Source organism: Gigantopelta aegis, chromosome 10, assembly GCF_016097555.1.
Source record: "Gigantopelta aegis isolate Gae_Host chromosome 10, Gae_host_genome, whole genome shotgun sequence".
Classification (NCBI taxonomy): Eukaryota; Metazoa; Mollusca; class Gastropoda; order Neomphalida; family Peltospiridae; genus Gigantopelta; species Gigantopelta aegis.
The window spans coordinates 53,466,389-53,489,960 of NC_054708.1; the positions used below are offsets into that span (position 1 = coordinate 53,466,389).

The following is a 23,572-nucleotide window of genomic DNA, read 5'->3' on the forward strand; positions in this document are numbered from 1 at the left end:
TCATCAGTCCCTGACCTATGACACTTCATATCACAGATACAGCAATTGGCTGTCGGCGCCACCATTAAGTTCGAGCCCTGCATTACGCAGTGCACATAAAAGGAAACTAAAAAGTATCAGCAAGCGAGGGTAAGGCATGATAAATCAGATATACCCACCACCATTGCTTTTGTGAACATTCTTCCGCTTTTTTGTCGGTCCGGGTTTGATGTTGTCATTAATATGACTCAAGAGTGCCTTCCTGTGATGGCTTAAAACTCTCTCAGTGCGAGACCACTCCTTCAGTTCACACTCCCACGTATCCAGCCTAGACAGGAAAGGAAAGGAATGTTAAAGGTTGAGTAAACTCAAACAAGAGATTTATGTGTTGGAAAGATGCATATCCGGACCACCAACACATACTGACACTTTAACAAATGAAAAACGTGTAATTTTAGAGTTAATAAAAAAACATGATTATTCATGCTAACTGGGGGCAGCCATTTTGTTTCGTTTTTGTGACGTCCGGTGGTATAGCTTGGGGCGAAGTGATGTCAGCTCCGTCCATCTGCTCTATGCACAGTGTAAACAAACGCTCTAATTTATGACAAGGTGCTTCGCTTTCATCAACCTGACTTGTAAAACAACATAAATGACTTGATAGTATAATAAACTATTTAACTAAATATATTTCAATTTGCATCAATAGAACGAAATCAAGTTATAGTATTTTTCTTTTTTAAAAAACCAAAGAAAAAAAAAGCATATTATTAAGCCTATTGGTATGCTACGTCCGAGCAAAAATGACCACTCACGATACCCAAGTGATAATTTTCTTTTCTTTGGGACTACGTAATTGGTCAGTTTTGTGATTTTAGATCGGAAAGTCTACTTAATCAAGGGTTTTACAGAATTACTTACAGTAATAAAGCAAGACGGCTGATCGATTACGATTAGAGGGATGTCCATGCAGTTAACACACAATACCCTGTGATCTTAATAAAAGAGGCATGTCTTTTAGTGTGTCTAGATACAGTGTACATCTGGGAACCGTCTAAATATACACCTGCCAATCCGGAACCACTGGTACAGGCCATGGAAAGAAAAGACCAATTAACTAAGAAAACACTCCGATTATTATTTCATTATGTGGGTTAATTTTGTACAAACCATAATACAGTTATTTCAACACTTTGACAATGGTGGTTTATTTTGTATTAAAAGTAATATATAATTGTGCTTACTGGGATGACTATTATTACAGAATATTGCGATGGATCCGCAAAAATCAGGTATGTTTTGTTTCTTCAGTTCGAAGACTAATTCCTGACGTGACACGTTAGGTATTACGTAACCACCAGCTCGCCAGAAGGCGTATTCACTGGGATGGTACAAAATGGCTGCATGCACCCGTTATATATAATAGCCGTCACATTTAACCGTTTTATTAATTAACTATACGATTATACTTGTTGATATTAAGCAATAATGTGCATTATATATCGATGAATATGCATACCAGGTCAAATGCCTTTATTGACCCTTCCTTTAAGGAATATTTAAGGAATCAAAAGAATTGTTTAATCGGAAACATTTGTGAATTCATTGGTAATCATGATGACATTCAGTATGAAGAATGAGAAAATAAACTTGTAGCCATTGTATTAACTAACATTATCCTATATAGACAGGATAGTACATAACATATCTTTTGATATATAAATGGACCAGTGATATGAAATACTGGTTCAAATAAAAAGATCAGTGATACTATCTGTATGTCATGACTGACTGACTGACTGACTGACTGACTGACTGACTACCAACTACCTAACTACATTTTGTAACTAACTAAATGATGCACACACACACACACACACACACACACACACACACACACACACAGAGTACTCACACACACACAATAATCTATTTACCAACTGATGAACATGAAACATTAAAAAACACATGACATTCAGACACACAGAGACAGACACACGGACAGACAGACATGTATAAACAGACTGAGACCAACAAAGAAAAATAAAACGTGGGAATGCGCACATACATGTATATGCCTTACCGAGTATGAACTAAAATAGAATCAGCAAAATGTGAACATACTTTCCACGTGTTAGTCATGTACCATGATGATAATATATCAGGGGTATATAATGCTGTATTGAACAGGTCTATTAAACAACAGTAATACTACTCCATGAGCAAATACTGTTAGAAAAACATCCATATTTAATCCTGATTTGGTACATGTAGTTAATGGTTGATAGTTTTAAGTAAATAATTGTAACTGGTGATTTTTGTCAGTTAGCGGCTATTTACTTGTTACTTACGTCACTGCTGTACTGTAAATTAGCATCGACTACGCAGACTTTTACAGAGTTACTCAATAAATCATTGAGCCACGTAAATATAACAGATTACACAAATGAAATCTGACAAGAAGTCATCATGTAATTTACAACTTCGTGACTCAGATCAATGAGCATCAAGTCAAAGTTTGAGTAATGTACATGGTCTATGTGAGCATAAACTGTCCAGCAAACTGCATTACCGAACAAATTGACTCCAGTGCTCTATGGCTAACAAAATAATGGAAAACATTTCCGACTTGGGGAGCTCAACAAATTCAATTTTTATGCCGGCCATTCCACGTTAAACACCATATATCCCAGCTTCTAATTCTGGGCATTTTACAATTGTGTTACGACATTCTAAGATTACGTTCTTGGGAAAGAAAATTTTACTTAGATTTTTTGCAAATTGCTTTTTTTATTATTGCTTCTCTTTTTTTTTGCTGAAGGAAATAGCCATTTATCTTCTAAATGTTAATACATAATGTGGACAACTTTCAGTGTGGCCTATGTGTATAGAAAGTAGTTTTGATGAAAGAGCCACTTCCACCAACTGGCATTAATATTGATTTTTCTTATCGCTTGACACTGATTGAATTTCGGCCTCAATGTACAAGGTGACCGCACTGCAAATCACTGACCACTGTCTAAGCTGGAGGACCTAATTAATTTCTTATTCACACCAGTGCTATATGCACGCACACGTGGGCAGCTGAGCTCGTGTATTATCTCAATCTCCAGGCCTCGAAATACAACAGTGCGAACAATTGTTTTATTTTCCTGTCCACTCAAGCCAGTTCACAACTGGTTTATCAAAGGCTGTGTTATGTGCTACCCTGTATGTGGGATGGAGCATAAAAAACATCCCTTGCTACTAATGGAAAAAATGTAGCGTGTTTCCTCTCTAAGACTGTAATGTCAAAAATTACCAAATGTTTGACATCCAATAGCCGATGATTGACAAATGAATGTGCTCTAGTGGTGTCGTTAAAATAAAACACTTTATTTTTCTGTCACTCACAACAGTTTATTTTCGCATAACACAATTTAGTTTTTGCACATTAAATTTAGAAGATTATTTACATGGTCACAATGGATTATGCAAAAAAGCAATGGGTTATTTGACAGTGTTGTGGCATAACTCATAAATGGTTTATGCAAATTTTCAATTCTTAATGGTTAACTTTTATAACAAAATAAAGTTAAAACTAGACCAAAAAAATAAAAAAATTCATTTTGTGTTTTCACCTCCAAATAAAGACTTTCAATTTTATAAAAAATATATATTGAAAATCCTGCATTAAATTGTTGGGTTTTTTGCTGCAAGGAAAAAGTACCATTGAGTTTTGAAGTGATGAAATTTGCATGATTTTCCCCCGACTGCAGTTGTGTAGAACACGATCAGGAATGATGTCACATACATGTATGAATGACAATGTTATCTTTGGGGTTTTTCTTCGATAAAGTCAGGGCTTTAGATAATATAAAAGTCAAGGAAATAGTGTTGTGACCAAAGTAACATGTATATGCCCAAAATAATCACGCCCACATTATGTACAAACATGCTGACCTCAAAATAGTTCACCTCAAAACTACTAAAATGCTACGTTTAATTAAGATTAAAATAACCTGAAATGTATTTGTGAATATTGACAACTCGATACAGCAGCTGTTAATGACAGTACTGAACTATATAAACACCCTTCCTGCGATCAGAAAAGACAGAAGACCCTGTAATTGTGCCCAAAATAGCGAGATCTACAGCCTTGAAAGTTTTCTGTTTAGTGTAGGTACATCTAGTTTATAACAATCTTTGCGGTGCTTATGTCAAAGCATATGCAGGAATAACCCTTTATACTCATTACTGAGAATACAAAGAATACAGTACAGGGGCAGTGCATGCAGACTTCTTCTTTTTTTCAGAATACCCACCAGAATACTCGTATTCCTTCGGACGCTCGGCTCGGATGCCTCGATCTGGCAACCTCGAGCCATACCACTACTTGTTACACTGTGTCGCCCCTGCAGTAAAATAGATCTAAACTGTACAGCTCATAGTTTATAAATTTATTATTAAGTTAACCTTTAAAGGCCTGGGACTCTCTTAAGCAACTTTGCATCGTCCTTGTAACATGGGCTTACCCTGCCCATAGCCACATTTGCTAATTTTTATACAGAGTGGCCACAACATTTAGTACATTGTATTTGGCTAATAAAAATTGTTTTTATTAAACACTTCTTCTTTTTTTTTAAATTTTGAAGAGGCTTGCAAAGTGGAATTCCCTATTCATCCTGAAAATTATAAAGTCGATAACCTAAGACATTAATATGTCTGTTATTGCTTTTATGCTATATACCTTCAAGAAGTGAAAGGTCATCCTTTGATATACCCAAAATAAAAAATAAACCTTTCTTTTACAACATTAAATTTCTTATATCAGAATAATTTTTTTTAATTTAAACTCATAATTTCTAAATTATTATTTTATTTTGTTAGATTTACCATAACACAAAATGTAATTTCCATATATTATTGTATTAAAAGTAATGATGTAAAGAACATGTAATTAAATACCTAGTCTAAAGTAAATGTGTTGCACCAAACAGGCCATGTGACAAGCAATAAACTGGTAGCAGCAGTTTATCATTTGCTTTTTCAGTTCCCAGTCTGGAGCTCACCGTGGTAAGACGCGTTTGTTTTGCCTGTGTGCACACTGCACATGCTTTCGTATGCTCGACTTGGGAATCCTACATTTAAAAAAAAAATTCTTAACGAAAAGTTTTCTACTGGGAAATAAATGTTTTATTTAACGATGCACTCAACACATTTTATTTATGGTTATATGGCGTCAGACATATGGTTACGGACCACACAGATTTTGAGAGGAAACCCGCTGTCGCCACTACATGGGCTACTCTTCCGATTAGCAGCAAGAGATCTTTTATTTGCGCTTCCCACAGGCAGGATAGCACAAACCATGGCCTTTGTTGAACCAGTTATGGATCACTGGTCGGTGCAAGTGGTTTACACATATCCATTGAGCCTTGCGGAGCACTCTCTCAGGGTTTGGAGTCGATATCTGGATAAAAAAATCCCATGCCTCGACTGGGATCCGAACCCAGTACCTACCAGCCTGTAGACCGATGGCCTACCATGACGCCGGTTTTTCTACTGGGATGTATGCGGCCATTGGAACTGACTGAACACTAGAACACTTTTCATTTCGACAGCCTGCATCACCAAGTTGGATTCTTTTTTAGCAAGATTTCTTGTCTCCACTTTTGGAATGTCCTTCTAAATTGCTCCAAATTATACTTTTTATTTTTGGTAAGTTAACTTTTTATTTTATTTTCTTAAATTCTATTTACTTTTTCACTAATTGCTATTTTCAAAATTCTGTCCATTTCCATCTAGCTCTTACCCCCCCCCCCCCCCCCCCCCCCCCCCCACTGGTGAAGTCAGAGATTGTGCCTGGGAGAGACGTACGTGCTTGAAACTTAATTGGATAGGCACGTTAATGTGTTATCCAATCCAATCCAATCATTTACTTTAATTGGCCATCATAATCATGCAGTCAATACAAACAGTGGTTGCATGATAAATTGCAATAATCTACCAAGTCTACATATTTAATTGGGTTGCAATGACTGCATGTGCCGAAATCAAATAAGTGATATATGTCACTGAATAAAAGCTGGCAACAAAATAATTTTAAAAGATGATGAATTATGTCATCATCATCGATTATTAAATTATTCAAATGCCCATTACAACACTAATTTTCAATTATGGTCTGCTTATTAATAATTCATGCAGTAATCACTGATTTTTAAAGTAGATTATTGTTTCCACCCTAAAGAATATTATTATTATTGACCATGTAATTTATGTGTAATAAATCAGGGCTTCTTGATTATGGTAGCCCCACTCCTATGGCTAGTGATATTCAATGATATTCTTATAAAAAAAATTCAAGACATGTTTTTGTTTTTTTGCTGTGGACATTTTCTTAACTGCAGGGGTTGAATCATGGTCTTCTGTTTTTAAAACCATTTAATATTCTATCCTCAGTTCTATACTAAGGGTTTTTAAACCTGTTAAACCTGTGACCTGGAATAGCCTAACAACATGATACAGTCTAAGAGTTTCCAGCGAGAAGTAATAAGTAATTATAGCCCACCCAGATTAGCTGCTAATACAGATAGACCGCGGACTTACCACTCACGTCTGAACCGGCATCATCAACTTGACAACTTAATTAAAGGTTCCTGATGAATGTGTTACCCTATACAACTATCAAATAATTAGACGTAATGTAGATGGGATCAGATGTTAATGACTTTCAAAGATGGCATGGACATCAAAAGCAATTGAATGAACACTGCTGAAATTGCATGGTGCACCATGGAAAGGTTGGAAAGATCTATTTATAACTATAAGCAAGGTTCTAGAATATTGGCTTGTGCAGAACCGAAAGATCATAATCATCAAATTGTGATCCATATTAATTACTTCCAGTTATTTTCCATCTTTGATGAGAATTTCCGGACGCAACATCAACTACTAACATTATACTGGTATTAACTGTTTAATTCCATGGTGCAGTGTTCGAAATAAGTACTTGTCCGTTTGTCCTGACAAGTGAAAATCTGCTCGGACAAACAAAATGTACCTTGGTGGTTGTCCAATAGACAAGTAAAAATTTTCAATCAAGTTTCATTTTGAGCAATGAAAAACATTGTCCTTTACTTGAAGAAAACAAATTATTTATTTGGACAAGTGAAAATATTGTCGGACAAGTCGATTTCTAGATGTGTTTGTTCATTGGCTTACTATCACTGTGAAAAACATTGACTGCTTATTTCTATCATCACAAAATGACAAGCAAGACGCCAGCACATGACTGACATGTATTTCAAACAAAGACAAGCCAGACGCCAGCACATGACTGACATTCTGCACATCACTGACTGACATTCTGCTTATTTCTATCACTGTGGTGTACAAAATAGACAAGCAAGACGCCAGCACATGACTGACATTCTGCTTATTTCTATCACTGCGGTGTACAAAATAGACAAGCAGAGATGCCAGCACATGACTGACATTCTGCTTATTTCTATCACTGTGGTGTACAAAATAGACAAGCCAGATGCCAGCACATGACTGACATTCTGCTTATTTCTATCACTGTGGTGTACAAAATAGACAAGCCAGTGGTGTACAAAATAGACAAGCCAGACGCCAGCACATGACTGACATTCTGCTTATTTCTATCACTGTGGTGTACAAAATAGACAAGCAGAGATGCCAGCACATGACTGACATTCTGCTTATTTCTATCACTGTGGTGTACAAAATAGACAAGCCAGATGCCAGCACATGATTGACATTCTGCTTGTACAAAATAGACAAGCCAGACGCCAGCACATGACTGCCACTACCAAGCAGAGATGCCAGCACATGACTGACATTCTTTATTTCTATCACTGACTTAGCACATGATTGACAGCTTGTATGCCACTACCGGCATCTTTAGACTTACAGAGAGAGCATCTAATATAATCTAGCTGGTATTATAAGCTCATCATAGGATACAATTAGTTGGATGAGCTCAAATGCCCTGTTGAGTTATCATGTTATTTTATAGTTTAAAATTTATAATTTTTTTAATTAAACACTAGGATGAAACTGATCTGTCAAATTCTCATGCCATTAAGATTCCACAAATAAACTTGTAATTTGAATTGGCAACCCAAGGCATTCTTGTACCAGAATAAAAGATACATGTCACCATGACAACTTATTGAGAACAAATGGAGACGTACCGTCTTCACACATGATAATCAGAAACAGAAATTCAATAAGCTTAACACAAGCACTAATGTAATAAAAAATGTGGATGTGTGTTTGTGTCCACTCAAATTTCTTCTTAAAAACTACTCTCTTTTTTTTATGGAATAAATCGATAAATTAATAGGAATGTTATAATTCCATTAACCCAGTTTAGGAAACACTATTTTGGTTTAGATTTTTTTAATGACCAATTAGAGCCCTTTGTCTAAAAATAGCATACATGTATACATGTATGTGCCAGAGAAACAAAAAATTAACTTACACCTTGTATGATTTAAAAATTATCATGTCATATATTCAAGGAAGTAATACACACATAAATTACATAGTTCATGGGTTATACAAACCTTCATATTCAAATATGAACTGGTTCATTAAAAAAGAACTGTATACATTTTACCAGTGCCAGGGTTTTATCACCTACCATATGTTTCTAGACTCCGATAATCAGCACCATTCCCCACCATTCCTCAAAAGCTATGTCGTTTTTTATTCCCAATTTTGGAATAAAAAATTCCCAATCAATGTAAATAATTATAATTTTTTATTATTATATAAAGACATATTTTGAAAACTATACATAACACTAGAATAAGTATATGTATAGTATTAGTTTTTTCGATTCTAACAAGCTTAGGCTTACTAAGATGTTTTTAAATGAAAATAAAAATTCCCAAATTTTCATAAAACAACACTAAACTTCCCAAATCAAAGCCATGATTGTCAAATCAAATTTTAGAAATCAAACCTTGAGTTCCCTATTGATTGGTAATAATCTTTTAAAGACAATACAAGGCATCAAATATGCTGCAAATTGCCTTGTGGTTTGGCAATAATACTGTAAAATTTCATGATGTAAAATGAAGTCGGTGGATGTTGTAATTTATATTTTTAGTAAGTGACCTTGACCTTTGAAGTAGAGAGGTGAAATGTGAACGTGTTCAAGATATTTCTATACATGAAGATATTGAAATTTTTTATATACATAGCAATGAAATATATAGATCTACGGCAACCATAAAAGTGATATATGGTTAAAAGTCATATTTTCACTGTATTTTAGCTACAGTGAAAATATCAAAATCGTATTTACTTTTTTTGTCTTGTTTCTTCATATTTAAGTTTGATGATTACCAATGCACCTGATCGAATTTGAAAAAAAGAAAAGAAAGTAATTTAAACAACTGTACCTACATGTATATATAAAAAAAGGATATGAAGTGCAATTACGATAAAATATCTAAAACAAATTGAATACGAAGCAAAATAATGATGACACAATGTACTGTCAATGCGTATAAGTGTAAGAATTTAACGGTGTTTGATTGGATATGTTTTTGTGAGGTTTTTTGATGATCGAATGTTTATTCAAATTTCTTTTAAAACGTCAATGGTCAAGTATATTTTCTGGGAAAGTTCCACTGGAAGAAATATATTATGGTGTTATGTGTTTTCGATATAGGATAAGCAAAAGATATTATCCAAAAGTGAAAAATATTGTCAAAAAGTAGGAAAGATGTATATAATAAATAGCCAATTCCATGGTGTTTTTTCGAATACGATTTTTATGTCAACTCGTAAAAATATGGTTTTCACACATCACTCATTGACATAAGAATCATATTTGAAAAGAAAAAAAACATGAAATATCCTCTATACAATCTCCATCAACAACTCATCAAAAGGGGATAATATAATAACACCACATACTTAAAACAAAATTAAACATAAAACTATATTAAAAACTAAACAGACATTTTTAGTATTATTTATTACACATGTACAGATCAAAACATATGAAAAGTTAGTATAACCATATGTGAATCACTTTTTCAAATGCAATACTAAGTTTGAAACAAGGTCCGGTTCAAAATAGCAGGGTTCAGATTTTTTATTTTGTCACAGCAATGACTGCAAGTACCCTACCTGATTTGTCACTGTGCCCTTCCATGTTGTATATATATATGTAAAAAAAATAGTAAACTATCAATGGTAATATGATAAATAGCATCCATACTCAATAAACTGCATACCGTACAAGTAGGCTAGAGCCAAAGGCACCAGGTTGAAATCATTTTGTCTGATCAGACTTGACAGAAAGGAAACTGCTTTTGTGCCCCTTTTGAAGGAAAGGTTTTCCTTGATGCCCTTCCAACTTACTTGGGTGCCTTTATTTCTGTTATTAAACTGAAAGCAATACCTGCCCCCTTCCACCCACCCCAAATAATTAAATTTGACCCCTTTGACAACTGGATACTAACTGATTACTACACTACTAGCTGAACAGGGTTGAAATTTGGCAGTCACCTGGTTACCCAAAGCAACCATTAATGCTAAGGTCACAAGAGCTTTGATAATACCAACTGCAGGCAATGGCTATAGTACAGAAAAAAGAAAAAAAACGCCAATAAGCCTACTGACTGCAATCGATGGTATGACCTGTCACTTCTTTTGTAAAATGTACTGTTAGCACAAACCACACACATACGACTTCTAAAATTAAATTCTTGTATACTTATTTTTAAGTAAAAGTGCTGAGAGAAAGAAATGTCTTTATTGCATTAATCGTTGATTGATGTACATCAAAGAGAATAGTGGAATTAATATCAGTACTGAGGAAATTGTTACCCATTATTTCCTTTCATCATTCTCCTGTTTAGCCAAGCTTGTAATGTACAATCACGTATTTAGAAGGGTATACTTACATACATACAATGTAGACATAATACTGTATAGATCTCAGAATTATAGGCTTTCTTCCCACACAAGTCTCCCAGAAAAAGAAGAACATTCTGGAACAGCCATAAGATGCTTTATATAATATACTGCATTTGTTTAATTTGTAACACAATGAAAACTCTCAAAACCGGACCCTCTGTAAACTGGAATTCCTTCAAAACCGAACGTTTTACAGAGTTCCTTTGTAAAAGCCAGTACAGAACTTAATCTCTCTAAACCGGATCCCTCTAAATACAGGACATTTTATTGGTCCCAATGGTGTCCGGTTTAGAGGGGTTTCACTGTATAAAACCAAATACGACTATACATCTATGTATAAAATGGTATGTACCTGACCCAGTCTGATGTTTTTAGTGCCAACCTCAACATTGCACATCTGTGTTTGGCTGTAACCAGACCCTGTGAAAAAAAAAGAATGACACTGAAATATACATAACACACTGTATCCATTCCATCCATCTATCGATCCAAATATATATATATATACTGCTTACATACATGTATATGCAACAACACACAACACCAACACACAAACACACGTACGTACACACACACACATGTACATACACACACACACATACATACACATACACATGCACACAATGCATTATACAAGAAAAATAAAACAAATATGCTGCATAAGTGCCATCAAGAATATAAATTACTTTAAAATGTACAGTTAAACATAGATTTTTAAAAGCCATCCATTGAATAAGCCCTGTACTTTGAAACTTAATGAATATCAGCCCTAAAAAATCAGCTCATCTTCTGAAGGCAATTTTATACAAATAATAAAGTAAATACCCAATACCAATAAAAATGCCATGACAGATCTATACTAAACAAAATAAGAAACTTCTGCTAACTTTGCTTGAACATAACTTGATGAAAACAAACCAGGGGAATAATTGTTATATATGCGTTTAAAGAATGTTCCATGATGCATCGTTTGGTGCAAAAATCATGGCCATAGGTTAACAGAAACTGGGAGAAATTTTGACCAAGTGTGGTAGGGGTTAAAAAAAAAACCCACCCACTTAATAACGGGTATGACCACCTCTTGAAGTGCATCGCAGGCGCATAGAATTGACTAAAGTGTTGATTTCTGCCTGTGGAATATTGTTCCATTCCTGAATGAGCGCTTGACGAAGTTCGTTGACGTTAGTGGGTGGGTTGGGACACCTCAATCGTCTGTCCAGACTATCCCAGACATGCTCGATGGGGTTGAGATCAGGACTTCTAGTGGGCCAGTCATCAATGAAATCAATGTTATTTGTCCTAAGAAAATTTACAGTGTCTCTAGCTGTATGAGAGGTGGCATTATCATGCTGAAAAATCGAGATGTTGGCGTTGTTATGAAACAGAGGAATGACGTGATGAGCGAGAATGTCATCGCGGTAACGTTGAGCATTTAAATTGCTATCAATGACGACTAGTGGTGAACGATAACCATGGGCAATGGCTGCCCAGACCATGACACAACCCCCACCCCCGAAACAATCTCGTTCAAGAACACAACAGTCAGCATAGCTTTCATTTCTCCTACGGTAGACGCGCACCCTGCCATCACCACGTTGTAAAGAAAATCTGGATTCATCCGAAAAAAGAATGGTATTCCAGCATCGCCGTATCCAACGAGTGTGTACACGTGCCCAATTAAGACGATTTAGATGATGACGTTGCGTTAAAACCGTTCTCCCGCAGACGATTACGAACAGTTTGCCCACTGATTCGGTTATTATCCGGACGTCCACAACGTGGCAAGTCATTGGTGCTTCCAGCCATTTGAAATCTTACGCGAAGATTTCGTATCGCTCGACTAGAACTCCCAACATGCCAATCGCCCGTTCGCGTAAATTATTGGGTATTCTTGGCATACTAAAAATGCTACAATGTAAAAAAACTTTAATTTTTTACAAATTTTGAAACATTTTCATTCACTTGACTACAATGTCAGTAAGACAAGTAAAACAAATTGACCGAATACTACATGGGACATGTCGAAACATGCATGCACGTGCAAATTGAATTTCACGTTGTCAACGATTAACAGTGCATAAATAATCGATAAAATTCATGAATCCTGATAATACAGCTCAAGGCTAATACTACCTATATAATTTCATTACACAATGAATTCTTTAACACAACAAATACTATATGTACAAATCGGAAGTTTCTTTTTTTGTTCAGTATATTTTGCAACAGCTTTTTGAAATGACATTGCTGATTGCCGTCGCAAATTTTGAGGGTTGGAATACAATACTGAGATTATAATATATGTCCTTTATAAACAGTTGGTTGTTATTCAAGATGGTACTTGTGGCAGGTCGACTTAAATTACAAAAGAGAAGATAGTGTTTTCCAAACAACAGTTTTAAGCAATTAGGCTAATCACATGTATGGTGCAGATATAATAGAGATGATTAGTAAAACATCTGTTGAAAATAATGACTCCAGTCAGCTATAATCAAAACGCATTGGTTTTAAACATGCATCCATGGGTTATATATATTACGGTATGCATGCTACATGTAACTACATGAATGATGCAGTGCATTAAACAGATGATTAGAAATATCCATCCAGTGTGAGTTTTAACAACTCAATGGGTCGGCGTAAGACCACTACACCCTCTTCTCTCTCACTAACAATTAACAACTAACCCACTGTCCTGGACAGACAGCCCAGATAGTTGAGGTGTTTTTCCAGGACAGCGTGCTTGCACCTTAATTGAAAATAAGTTGAAATGAAATGGCTCTATTTACTGTAAACAGTTGCAGTTACTGTTAGCTGCAATCACTTACATGTTGAGAGGAAACACACTACATTTTCCATTTATACATCATCCCACAAACAGGACAAATGTGCTTGCGTCAAGTGTTCATACAAGCTCAACAATCTATATAAAGAGTTTACACTTTAATTTGATTATTGTTGGTATTTACAATTTAACACACATTTTCACATTGGTTATATCAATAGTAAAAATAAAAATAGTTGCAAGGGCTATTTCTTAAAACCTCAGTAAACCGAACACCCCTCCAAACCAAACATTTTATTCAGTATCAAGGGTGTTCGGTTTTGAGGAGTTTCACTGTACTCTTATATTCTCAGAGCTCAAACTCATGTTAATGGTAATACTGATGGCAATTTAAATGCAGTAACTGTGATATGAATTCCCATAGGTCAGTGGCTTAATTTAATACTGACAGAAGCTTTTTACTATTGGATAAAAATTATTGCCATTAATTGGCTGAAGGGGTAATCTTATAAGTTTTTAATTTGGTATTTATCTGTTACAAAAGGTACTGATTTTAAATTTGGTAAGCAGATTAAATATTGCTGTAGGTGGGCATTTTTCCAATGGCAAAATCTTTCAACATTGCCATAGGTAAGAAATTCTCAAGTTTGAACCTTGCAGTCTTCTTCATATTGTCACTACTATTTTGTATCATATTATAATATTCTAGACATATTTATAAGTAAATCTTATTATATAATAAAGAAAATGAATTGAACTGAACAGTGTGTGAACAGAATAATCCAGTACAGGATTATGTGCTTAGCCCAATACCATATTGATTTTTGTCACACTGTAATAAATAAGCATGTTAATACCGGCACAGTAGCAAAAGGTTAACCCGTAATATTTTACTCCTTTAGTGCTATATCCACAAATCTTGTTAAACACTGATGTAGATCAAGGGGAATGAAAACTGAATACTCTACTGTGTCTTCCTCATATGACCACCACACTCCCAGCACACTGGGGGGTGGGACATAGCCCAGTGGTAAAGCGTTCGCTTGATGCGGGGTCGATCTGGGCCAGTTGGACTATTTCTCACTCCAGCCAGTGCACCACAACTGGTACATCAAAGGCCATGGTATGTGCTATCCTGTCTATAGGATGGTGCATATAAAAGATCCCTTGCTGCTATCGAAATGAGTAGCCCATGAAGTGGAGACAGCGGGTTTCCTCTCTCAATATATGTGTGGTCCTTAACCATATGTCTGACGCCATATAACCGTAAATAAAATGTGTCCAGTGTGTCATTAAATAAAACATTTCTTTCCTTCCCAGCACACTGTTTAATCAACAGGCTCCATCGGCTGTCTAATATAGACGTTTTGGTACCTGTGACACTAAGTCTATAGAATATGAGAAGATAACATGTTGCTGTCATACATCAGGGACTTGAGGCCTGTAGGAAACAAGGGGCATGTGCCTCGACCCTCCCCCATAATAAAATTAAGTTCTGAAATATGGACAGCAAATTTAATGTCATCCAGTAGCGGATCCAGAGGTCTGGACCCCCACCCCCCCCCCCTTTGAAAACCGACCATAACCTTTAAGGGAAAACATGATTATATTAACTGTTCTGTGTAAAAGGAGAGATCAGTCATCACATTTGGACCCCCCCCCCCCCCCTTTCAGAAATCCTGCATCCGCGCCTGTGACATCTAAAATATTGCTCCTTTGTTCTCCTGGTTTTAGGAAACAGCATACATGTAAATCTATATTAAGGCTACCCAAAGATCAAAAGTATTGTAGACAACCTTACCTCCTACCGACATCTAAAATCCTTCTTATATATATACAAGTTAAAATAATTCAGTTTGTGTAACTGCAAGTTGATCGGTTGGTGCCAACTGATTAATGATGAAATTCCAACTAATTCCCAACACTAACAAGCATTCTGAGAGTACTGCTAAAACAATACATGTTCTCTACAGGGCATACTAAATTTTATTATCTCCTAAGTTCAAGGGCCATAACTCTGTTAAAAAAGGAGGAAATCGTCAAGAAAGTTAAACTGGATTTGTAACTACATGATAAAGCTACACACAAAACTTCAGCTCGGTACCTGGAGGCTCTGTGAAAAAAAGGTCTGGAAAACTACACATGGGACGTACAGGGATGTAGGACAAAATGTCAACAGTCAAAATGTCAACGGTCAAAATGTCAATAGTCAAAATGTCAATGATCTAAATGTCAGTGGTCAAAATATCAATGATCTAAATGTCAACGGTCAAAATGTCAATGGTTTAAATGTCAATGGTCAAAATGTCAACAGTCAAAATGTCAACTTTCAGATTATACATAATTATTTTGACTGCTGACATTTTGTCCGTTGACATTCTGTCTGCACACCATGAGGACAGATGGAAAGACAGACAGGAAATGGTTGGACCAGTAGGGGACTAATTTAGAAGGTTCTCAATTCAGTGACTCTTTACATTTTGTGCATGTTCTCTACCACTGAGCTACATGCAGCCATTAACATGGTCAAGGTTTAATGTGCTATTAATAAATCACAAGCTCTGTTTAAGCAAATATGTCTGCCTTTGGCACAGATTCTAACATACTAACTAATGTTCTGAACAGAGAGCTAAAAGTATCGACTAACCTCTTTTCGGTAGCCATCACTGACCGGAGAAATAATTCCACCAATAACTTCATACCGTCCTGTTTTGTTCAGCTGGTCTCGTGCTAGCTCTGAAAATAACAAACAGTATTGATGTATACAACTACAATGTACATGTACATGCATATCGTGTACTCAAACATCAAAGCAGCCATATATATATATATATATATATATGTGTGTGTGTGTGTGTGTGTGTGTGTGTGTGTGTGTGTGTGTGTGTGTATTTCAGAATTTATGATCTGGGAGGGGAGGAAATTTTTTATAATAAGGAAGGAAATGTTTTATTTAACAATGCACTCAAAACATTTTTATTTATGCTTATATGGCATCGGACATACATGTATGGATAAGGACCACACAGATACTGAGAGAGGAAACCTGCTGTCGCCACTTCATGGGCTACTCTTTTCGATTAGCAGCAAGGGATCTGTTATATATATGCACCATCCCACAGACAGGATAACACATACCACAGCCGTTGATATACCAGTCGTGATGCACTGGCTGGAGCATGAAATAGCCCAATGGGCCCACCAACGAGGATCGATCCCAGACTGACCGTGCATCAAGCGAACGTTTTACCACTGGCCTATGTCCTGCCCCTTTTTTATAATAAAGCCACAACCAACAAAATTAAATTTTATTTGAACCAGCTAGTATACATGAGGGATAGTTATGGGGGTGTAGGAATGTGGCAGAGCTCCTAGACATATAGCAGGGAAAAGTGAAAAACAGTCTGTTTTTAAGACCTATAGCCATCAAAACAAAAAATTCACCTACTAAAACCACCAACAAATCACAGCTCATTTTCCAAGATAAGAGACCAATGTAACAGTTAGCATATCTACAATTTGCCTATCTGCCAACAATGCTATTTAGCTTGTGATTCTAATATATTTCAATTCCATATACAGGGTTTGAAATAGGAAGTAAAATAGACATTGGTGGATCCAGAGGGGTCTCAACCTGCTTGTTTCAATTTTTTTTTTAATTATTATCAACAACATACCACACTAAATTGCCAAGAAAATGTATCTCTGAGCATCTTTATTTTTAAAAATGGGGGAGGGGCGGATTTCACTCCCTGTGGTAAACTGACCGATTTGTCCTCAAACTGCAAACTCAAAGTTGCCCTTTTTTACAATTTTGTGCCCCCTTCCCCCCCCCCCCCCCCCCCCCCCCCACACACTAAATCCTGGATCTACCCCTTAATAATTTGTATTGAATATTGTGCTCTGGTCTTTAAAGGATAACATTATAATAAAATCATTAAGTATGAGCTATATACATTTACAGTTTAAATATATTTTACTGTACAATTTGTATTCCTAATAACAACTAAAAGGTGTTACTCTTACTTTTGTTTTCAAATAAGCATCACAAATTGAAATTGTCTGACAAATACTTTTGTTAAACATTCCAAACTTTAATTGAAAACAAAAATGACATTGTTATCATTAAAGGACGTCATATTTGTGATTGTTTACGCAGTTGTAGTTGGGGAAAATCATCACGAAAAGGATAAGCACTAAGGTATGCAAACATTATACATGTCAAAATCAGCTTTCTTGTCTTTAATTCCACCCATTTTGGAGAATATTCTATAAAAAATGCAAAATGCTGTTAAACAAAACAAACTTAATATCTATTGGTGATATGGTAACAAACTAGTATAAATGTGAAATCTGTGTACATAATATTAATGAGTTTTCTTCACAAATTGTGTCTGGACAAAATATGGAGAAATGTCTAATGCGTGAGTAATGGTAAAAAGTGGCAGGGCAGTCATTTATGAAAGTTGTTAACTAGCCTATTTGGTTGGGACTTTAAAGGATACCTTAATTCGCCTTTTTTCGAAGGAAATAGGAAGGACTTTCCTTTGGCACTGTCACTAACCCTATCTCTATTTATAATAAGTATTTATAATGTTCTTTATATGTGACAGTGCCAAAGGAAAGTCCATACCTTTTTGACTAACTAACAAGTAACATCTCTTCTTACCGACACAAAGACAAGTAGACAGTTGATTTCGGTTATTTGTGGTCGGCAGACTGGGTTCAATGTTTTCGGTTATTTAGTACGACCCAACACTTCCTACGATGTTAAAAACATTAATTCTGTCAAATATATAATTATATAATTATGCCAACGTGTATGGCGTAAATAATGTATTGAAATCAGTTTACACATAACTGACAAGCTAAATAACAAAACAGCTTACCAAACATACGAAGATGCATGTTTGTCACTGGATTAAACGATCCACATGCGAGAAGAATTACTTTAGCTGGCGACGCCATAGCGAAACTAGACGGTCTGGGAAACATTTCTCTTTCATTACGACGCCTGCTGGCTCGTAGTGATTGATGCATGTGACCTTAATATTCATGAACCCGTACGTCCGATTTTAGGTTAGGGAAGCCCCGCCTACATTTTCCATGAGGTCCCGACACCGGCGTTTTGTTTTTGTCACGTGATATATTCGGTGATAGTCGTAAAACATATAAAACCTTTTCAAAAATAATAGTTTATTGCAAAATATTAAATTATAAAAGAATATGTTTTACGTTTTTACAAAATAAGCATGTTGTATGAAAGTATTTTTAATTTAAAGGAAATCTCGTCTATACGTTGATAATGGCTGCGCCCATAAACATGTGGGTGATTGCTTGTTTACAGTTGGCATTTTGGTGCATATTATGATATGGAATAACGTATACGGTTTTATTTTAATGTTATTCAATTTGTAAGATTTTTTAAAATTATATAATTGTTTAATTTTGGAAAGATTTCCGAACTTTCCAGCATGCATGTTAAAACTATCATTAAATTGATTAATTTTCTCAAAGTTTAATTCTGTTTGGAAGTGTAATAGGCCTACTGTAAATTAATTAAAAAGTTAAAAATGTAAACATCCACTGGTCCAGGTTATAAATTTTGGAAGGACTTTCGTTTGGCACTGTCACTAACTCTAACCCAAACTATTTGTGATAAGTATTAATAATAATGTTCTTTATTATAGTTTATAGTATAATATACCGACAGTGCTAAAGGAAAATCCTACCTAACTTTTTGAAGCTCTCTCCATTTTACGATATCGTAATGAGAAGATAGCTTTGAAAATATGGGCCCAATATGGATCAACTCTCCCCAAAGCCACTTGCCCCGGCGGTTGATCAGCTCGCCCCCAAAAAGTTACCAACTTGCCCCAATGTTTGGTCAACTCGTCCAAATCTTACTTTACTGTCCATAATTGTGAAGTTATTAATATAGTCGTTTACTACTATTGTGTATATAATATATTTCATCCCCGAACATGCACTGGAGTTCAAAGGTGTGAACTGTTGTAGTAAAATCGAACAATGAACAATTATTAAACTGCTTTCATCTGCTGTAACAAACCAACACAAACAAGTTGTTGCTACTAATTATCAGTTAAACAACCCAATGTGTTTGAAACATGTAAAATCTTTGTCAATAGGTCTACACACATACCAGGCTTGCATGAATGACGTCTGCCGTTACAAAACATTGATCCCCAAGACAGCATCATCTGTTGAGACTGTTTTCAATTTCAATTGTAAACTAATGGCGAACACCCAGAAATTATCTCCCCATTAGAGGTCGCGTAGTTACTATACACCCTATAGTCTTGCTTTAAACAGTTGTTTGGTAGTGTGATTTGAAGCCACTGGTCGTATGAAATTACTTTGTTCATCACTGTACGAACAGGAAAAGTGGTCACATTTTTTCAGATGATGAGGCATTGCACAAAGAATGTCTGGACTGCATCACGGATCTATTATATGATAAAATACAACAAAAAACAAACAGTGAATTGCTGAAAAACAAGACGTTTGTAACCTATGTCATTGCCAAAAAACCTATCCATTCTCTGTTTGTGGATTTTTAAAACTTGAATTATTTATATATTATTTCAATAAAATCTAGTTGTAATATTATATTTTCTTCATTTTATGTATGCTATGTGGACATTTGTTTATTTGTGTGTTTTGTTCACTACATTTTGGTGAAGGGGAGGGTTTTGGTGGGTTCGTCCACCCCCCCATGGCATTGATCATGTTTGTTGTCGATTATTAATTAATTTATTTATTTTTAATCAATAATTTCACAAAATTAAAAGAAAAATTGTTTTAGAAAAAACGCACTTTTAAAAAATTATGTACAGGGCCAGCGCTGTGTATTTGAAAGTGGGGATGGGTAGGGGTACTAGTAGTGTGCTGTCAGTTAAAAGGTTGTGGTGTGTGTGTGTGTGTGTGTGTGTTTGTGAGAGAGAGAGAGAGAGAGAGAGAGAGAGAGAGACAGAGAGAGAGAGAGAGTATACGAGTATACATGTATTTGAGGGCCCGAACCTGTTGGTGGGGGACTGGAGGCATGCTCACCCGGAATAAGTTTAAATATCAGATGTTAACAAAAGGCCTATGGCATCTCCAGATTTTTTAGCACAGTAACACTATTAACAAAAAAAAAGCGGAGACCATGGCTCTATCAGCCGTCACCTCTTCCTCAGCTCCTAATACACAGTTTGAAGAAGAAGAAACATGTTCAAGACATGCAAATAGCATACATACAATATAGACATAGAATAGTGAAGATGTGGTGTGCCCATTAATTAGGTGTATAAAAAAATTTGTTTCTTGAAACTGACCCTACCTAAAAAAAAAAAGGGCTTACCCTAATTATTTTTACCTATTTTTTATTTTTATTTTAAGTTTAAAAGAGTACAAATGTAGTTTTTAATTTTTTTTAGACTCTGTATTTGATTATTCTTTTGTTAATCTGTCTATAGGGGGCCTACTAATTGGGTATCTCTATTGTAACATGTAATATGTATCTATGATGCATTTTCTTTTTATACTAAGCTTATCTGAAATTACTGACAAAAACACTAGCAAAGGATGCTGTGATGGTGGTGTAAACAAATAACTCCAATGAAATTGAAAATGCTGAAATTGAAGAAATTGGAAGGAGTAGCGTGTGTGGTGGCGATGGGTTTACCTTTTTGATTTTACATTGAATATATAATATATATATAATATAATTATTTGTGTTACCATAACTTTAATATTTTTGTTTGGGTTGGGTTTGGGTTTTTTTTTTCATTGAAATCATTTATTAAAAAATAAAAAATAATTATGTTGACAAATTTGGTTGAATTTGCACTACTCTGCAAACAAATAATTTGTGGTTTTAAACACATATAACAAACATTGAATAGAACCTGGAAGTAAACAGTGAAGAATGGAACGTGACGTTTTACAAATTAAAACTTTGTACACTCAAGTATTATCAGTCAAATAGGTACAAATTTAATGGTTTTGGCATCATGGTGGATATATGATAGAGAGTTGTAAGAACGGTAGGGAGTAGCCTACATGGTTGGAGAAAACCCACGATTTGACTAAAGATTATTATTTATTTTTATTTTTTAACCACCAACTGCAGAATTTCGTAGATTTTTATTATTTACTTTAATTTTTATCAGTTCTACGCTTCAGTCACATACGTGCTCACAATTAGGTCGGGAATAATAGAGTGGATATACCGATCGGTGCGTTAGGACAATACAAATTTAGAAACCGGAATGGTGTATAATGCACAAGCGCCACCTGTCGGAAAGTCTCTGATAGTTTGCCATTAAGGAAATAAGTAAGGGTACAGACCCATTAAAAAACCCTTTAAAGTAGGCTTGACAGTTCATTGTAATATCTTAACTAATATCATTTAACCAATTACATAATAAGTTAAGACAAACTGGGAGAATCAAATTGTACCAAACAATCATCATTATTAAAAGATTATTGTAATTAATCTGATATTAAGATCACCCCAATACGGGTGCATGTGCAGATAACTGCAATTGCCCGCAACAATTGGCAATGCCGTGGAAGAAATTGCCACAGAGGTTTTCGTTCTCTGCAGCATTTCTTTTGCCGTGGACTATATTGGATTTTTTTTTTAAGATGGATTTTTTCCTTAGTGTTAAAAATAAAATATACTTTGTGAACTGAAAACAGATTAAAAGTACCGTAGGTATTCTTGTATTAAGAACACACCCAGTCCCTACATCGGCTCCATTGTAAAACAGAAAAATCAACCTCCACTGAGGGGATTTGAACCACAGACTCTCAGTACGAGAGTCCAGCACTCTACCAACTGAGCTAATAGGGAAATTCCCACTAGCTTCTGCCAGTAGGAGCACTTTATTCCAACACTACTACATGTACATGTATGGTAGTGTTTTACACATGCACGCATTTGCAAGGAAGGAAATGTTTTATTTAATGATGCACTCGACACTTTTTATTTACGGTTATATGGCGTCAGTATTTGTAAGATAATATTATTTTGTATATAGCACTACCATTTTCATATCACATCTGATATATATTTATTTTTATATTATAGTACGAAATGACTTTATATGATGGTACAAAATGACAAGGTTGGAAATGACTTTTTGCAGTGGTAGGAAGTAATAATGATACGAAATGACCAAATTAATTTTTAAATGAATGATAAAAAATAACCATGGTACATATTGACCAGAAATCCTGGCAGCAATCTTTACATCACTTCAACAAGTCTATAATAAATTTTATTTGTATAGAACAAGAAAAGTTGGAGTTATATTTTTGATTTTTGATATTTTTATTTTAATTGGAAATTAAGAAGACAATTCATTGTTTTATTCAACACACTAATGATATTAATGCATCTTTTAGTTCCTAAAGCACTAACAAATCCTGGTCAGAATGGTTGCTAAGAAGAAAAAGAAGTTTGTTGCAGACAAAGTCCGGGCCAAGAAAGCTGATGTTGCCAAGACAACCAACCCATTTGAAGTAAAGATCAATCGCCAGAAACACCATGTGTTGGGGCAGAAAATCTCGAAACATGACCGAGGAGCTCCAGGTATATCTCGCTCCAAGGCCATCAAGAAGGTAAAGAACTAGCAGTATGAATAATAATATCATAGCTGGACATTAAAAAAAACCCATAACAAAAGTGAACACAATTAAACAAAATGTAGAATACATGTATCCCTTAAAACACACACATAAGCTACCAGTGTCACGGAATTGCACTTGTTGTCCATAATCACTGTTTCTGATTGTAAAATGTGTGTTATAACATTTAATAAAGATAATTTTCGACCTGTTTGGTGTGTTTTA

At 35.2% G+C, this 23,572-nt stretch overlaps 2 protein-coding genes across 2 annotated transcripts in view; one reads left to right on the forward strand and one right to left on the reverse strand.

Annotated features, from left to right (window-relative positions):
* The window catches only part of LOC121383417 (nicotinamide/nicotinic acid mononucleotide adenylyltransferase 1-like), a 44,749-nt gene extending 25,949 nt beyond the window's left edge, over positions 1-18,800 (reverse strand). The window contains exons 1-4 of the mRNA XM_041513432.1: positions 18,601-18,800; positions 16,359-16,447; positions 11,279-11,346; positions 159-307 (exon numbers count right to left, since the gene is read on the reverse strand). Coding sequence (XP_041369366.1) covers positions 159-307; positions 11,279-11,346; positions 16,359-16,447; positions 18,601-18,751 — 457 coding nt within the window. The 5' untranslated portion in view covers positions 18,752-18,800. The remainder of the gene's footprint in view (positions 1-158; positions 308-11,278; positions 11,347-16,358; positions 16,448-18,600) is intronic.
* A 220-nt stretch (positions 18,801-19,020) lies between these two features.
* LOC121383198 (nucleolar protein 14-like) overlaps positions 19,021-23,572 on the forward strand; it is a 30,591-nt gene continuing 26,039 nt past the window's right edge. Inside the window, exons 1-2 of the mRNA XM_041513071.1 lie at positions 19,021-19,125; positions 23,126-23,341. Coding sequence (XP_041369005.1) covers positions 23,156-23,341 — 186 coding nt within the window. The 5' untranslated portion in view covers positions 19,021-19,125; positions 23,126-23,155. The remainder of the gene's footprint in view (positions 19,126-23,125; positions 23,342-23,572) is intronic.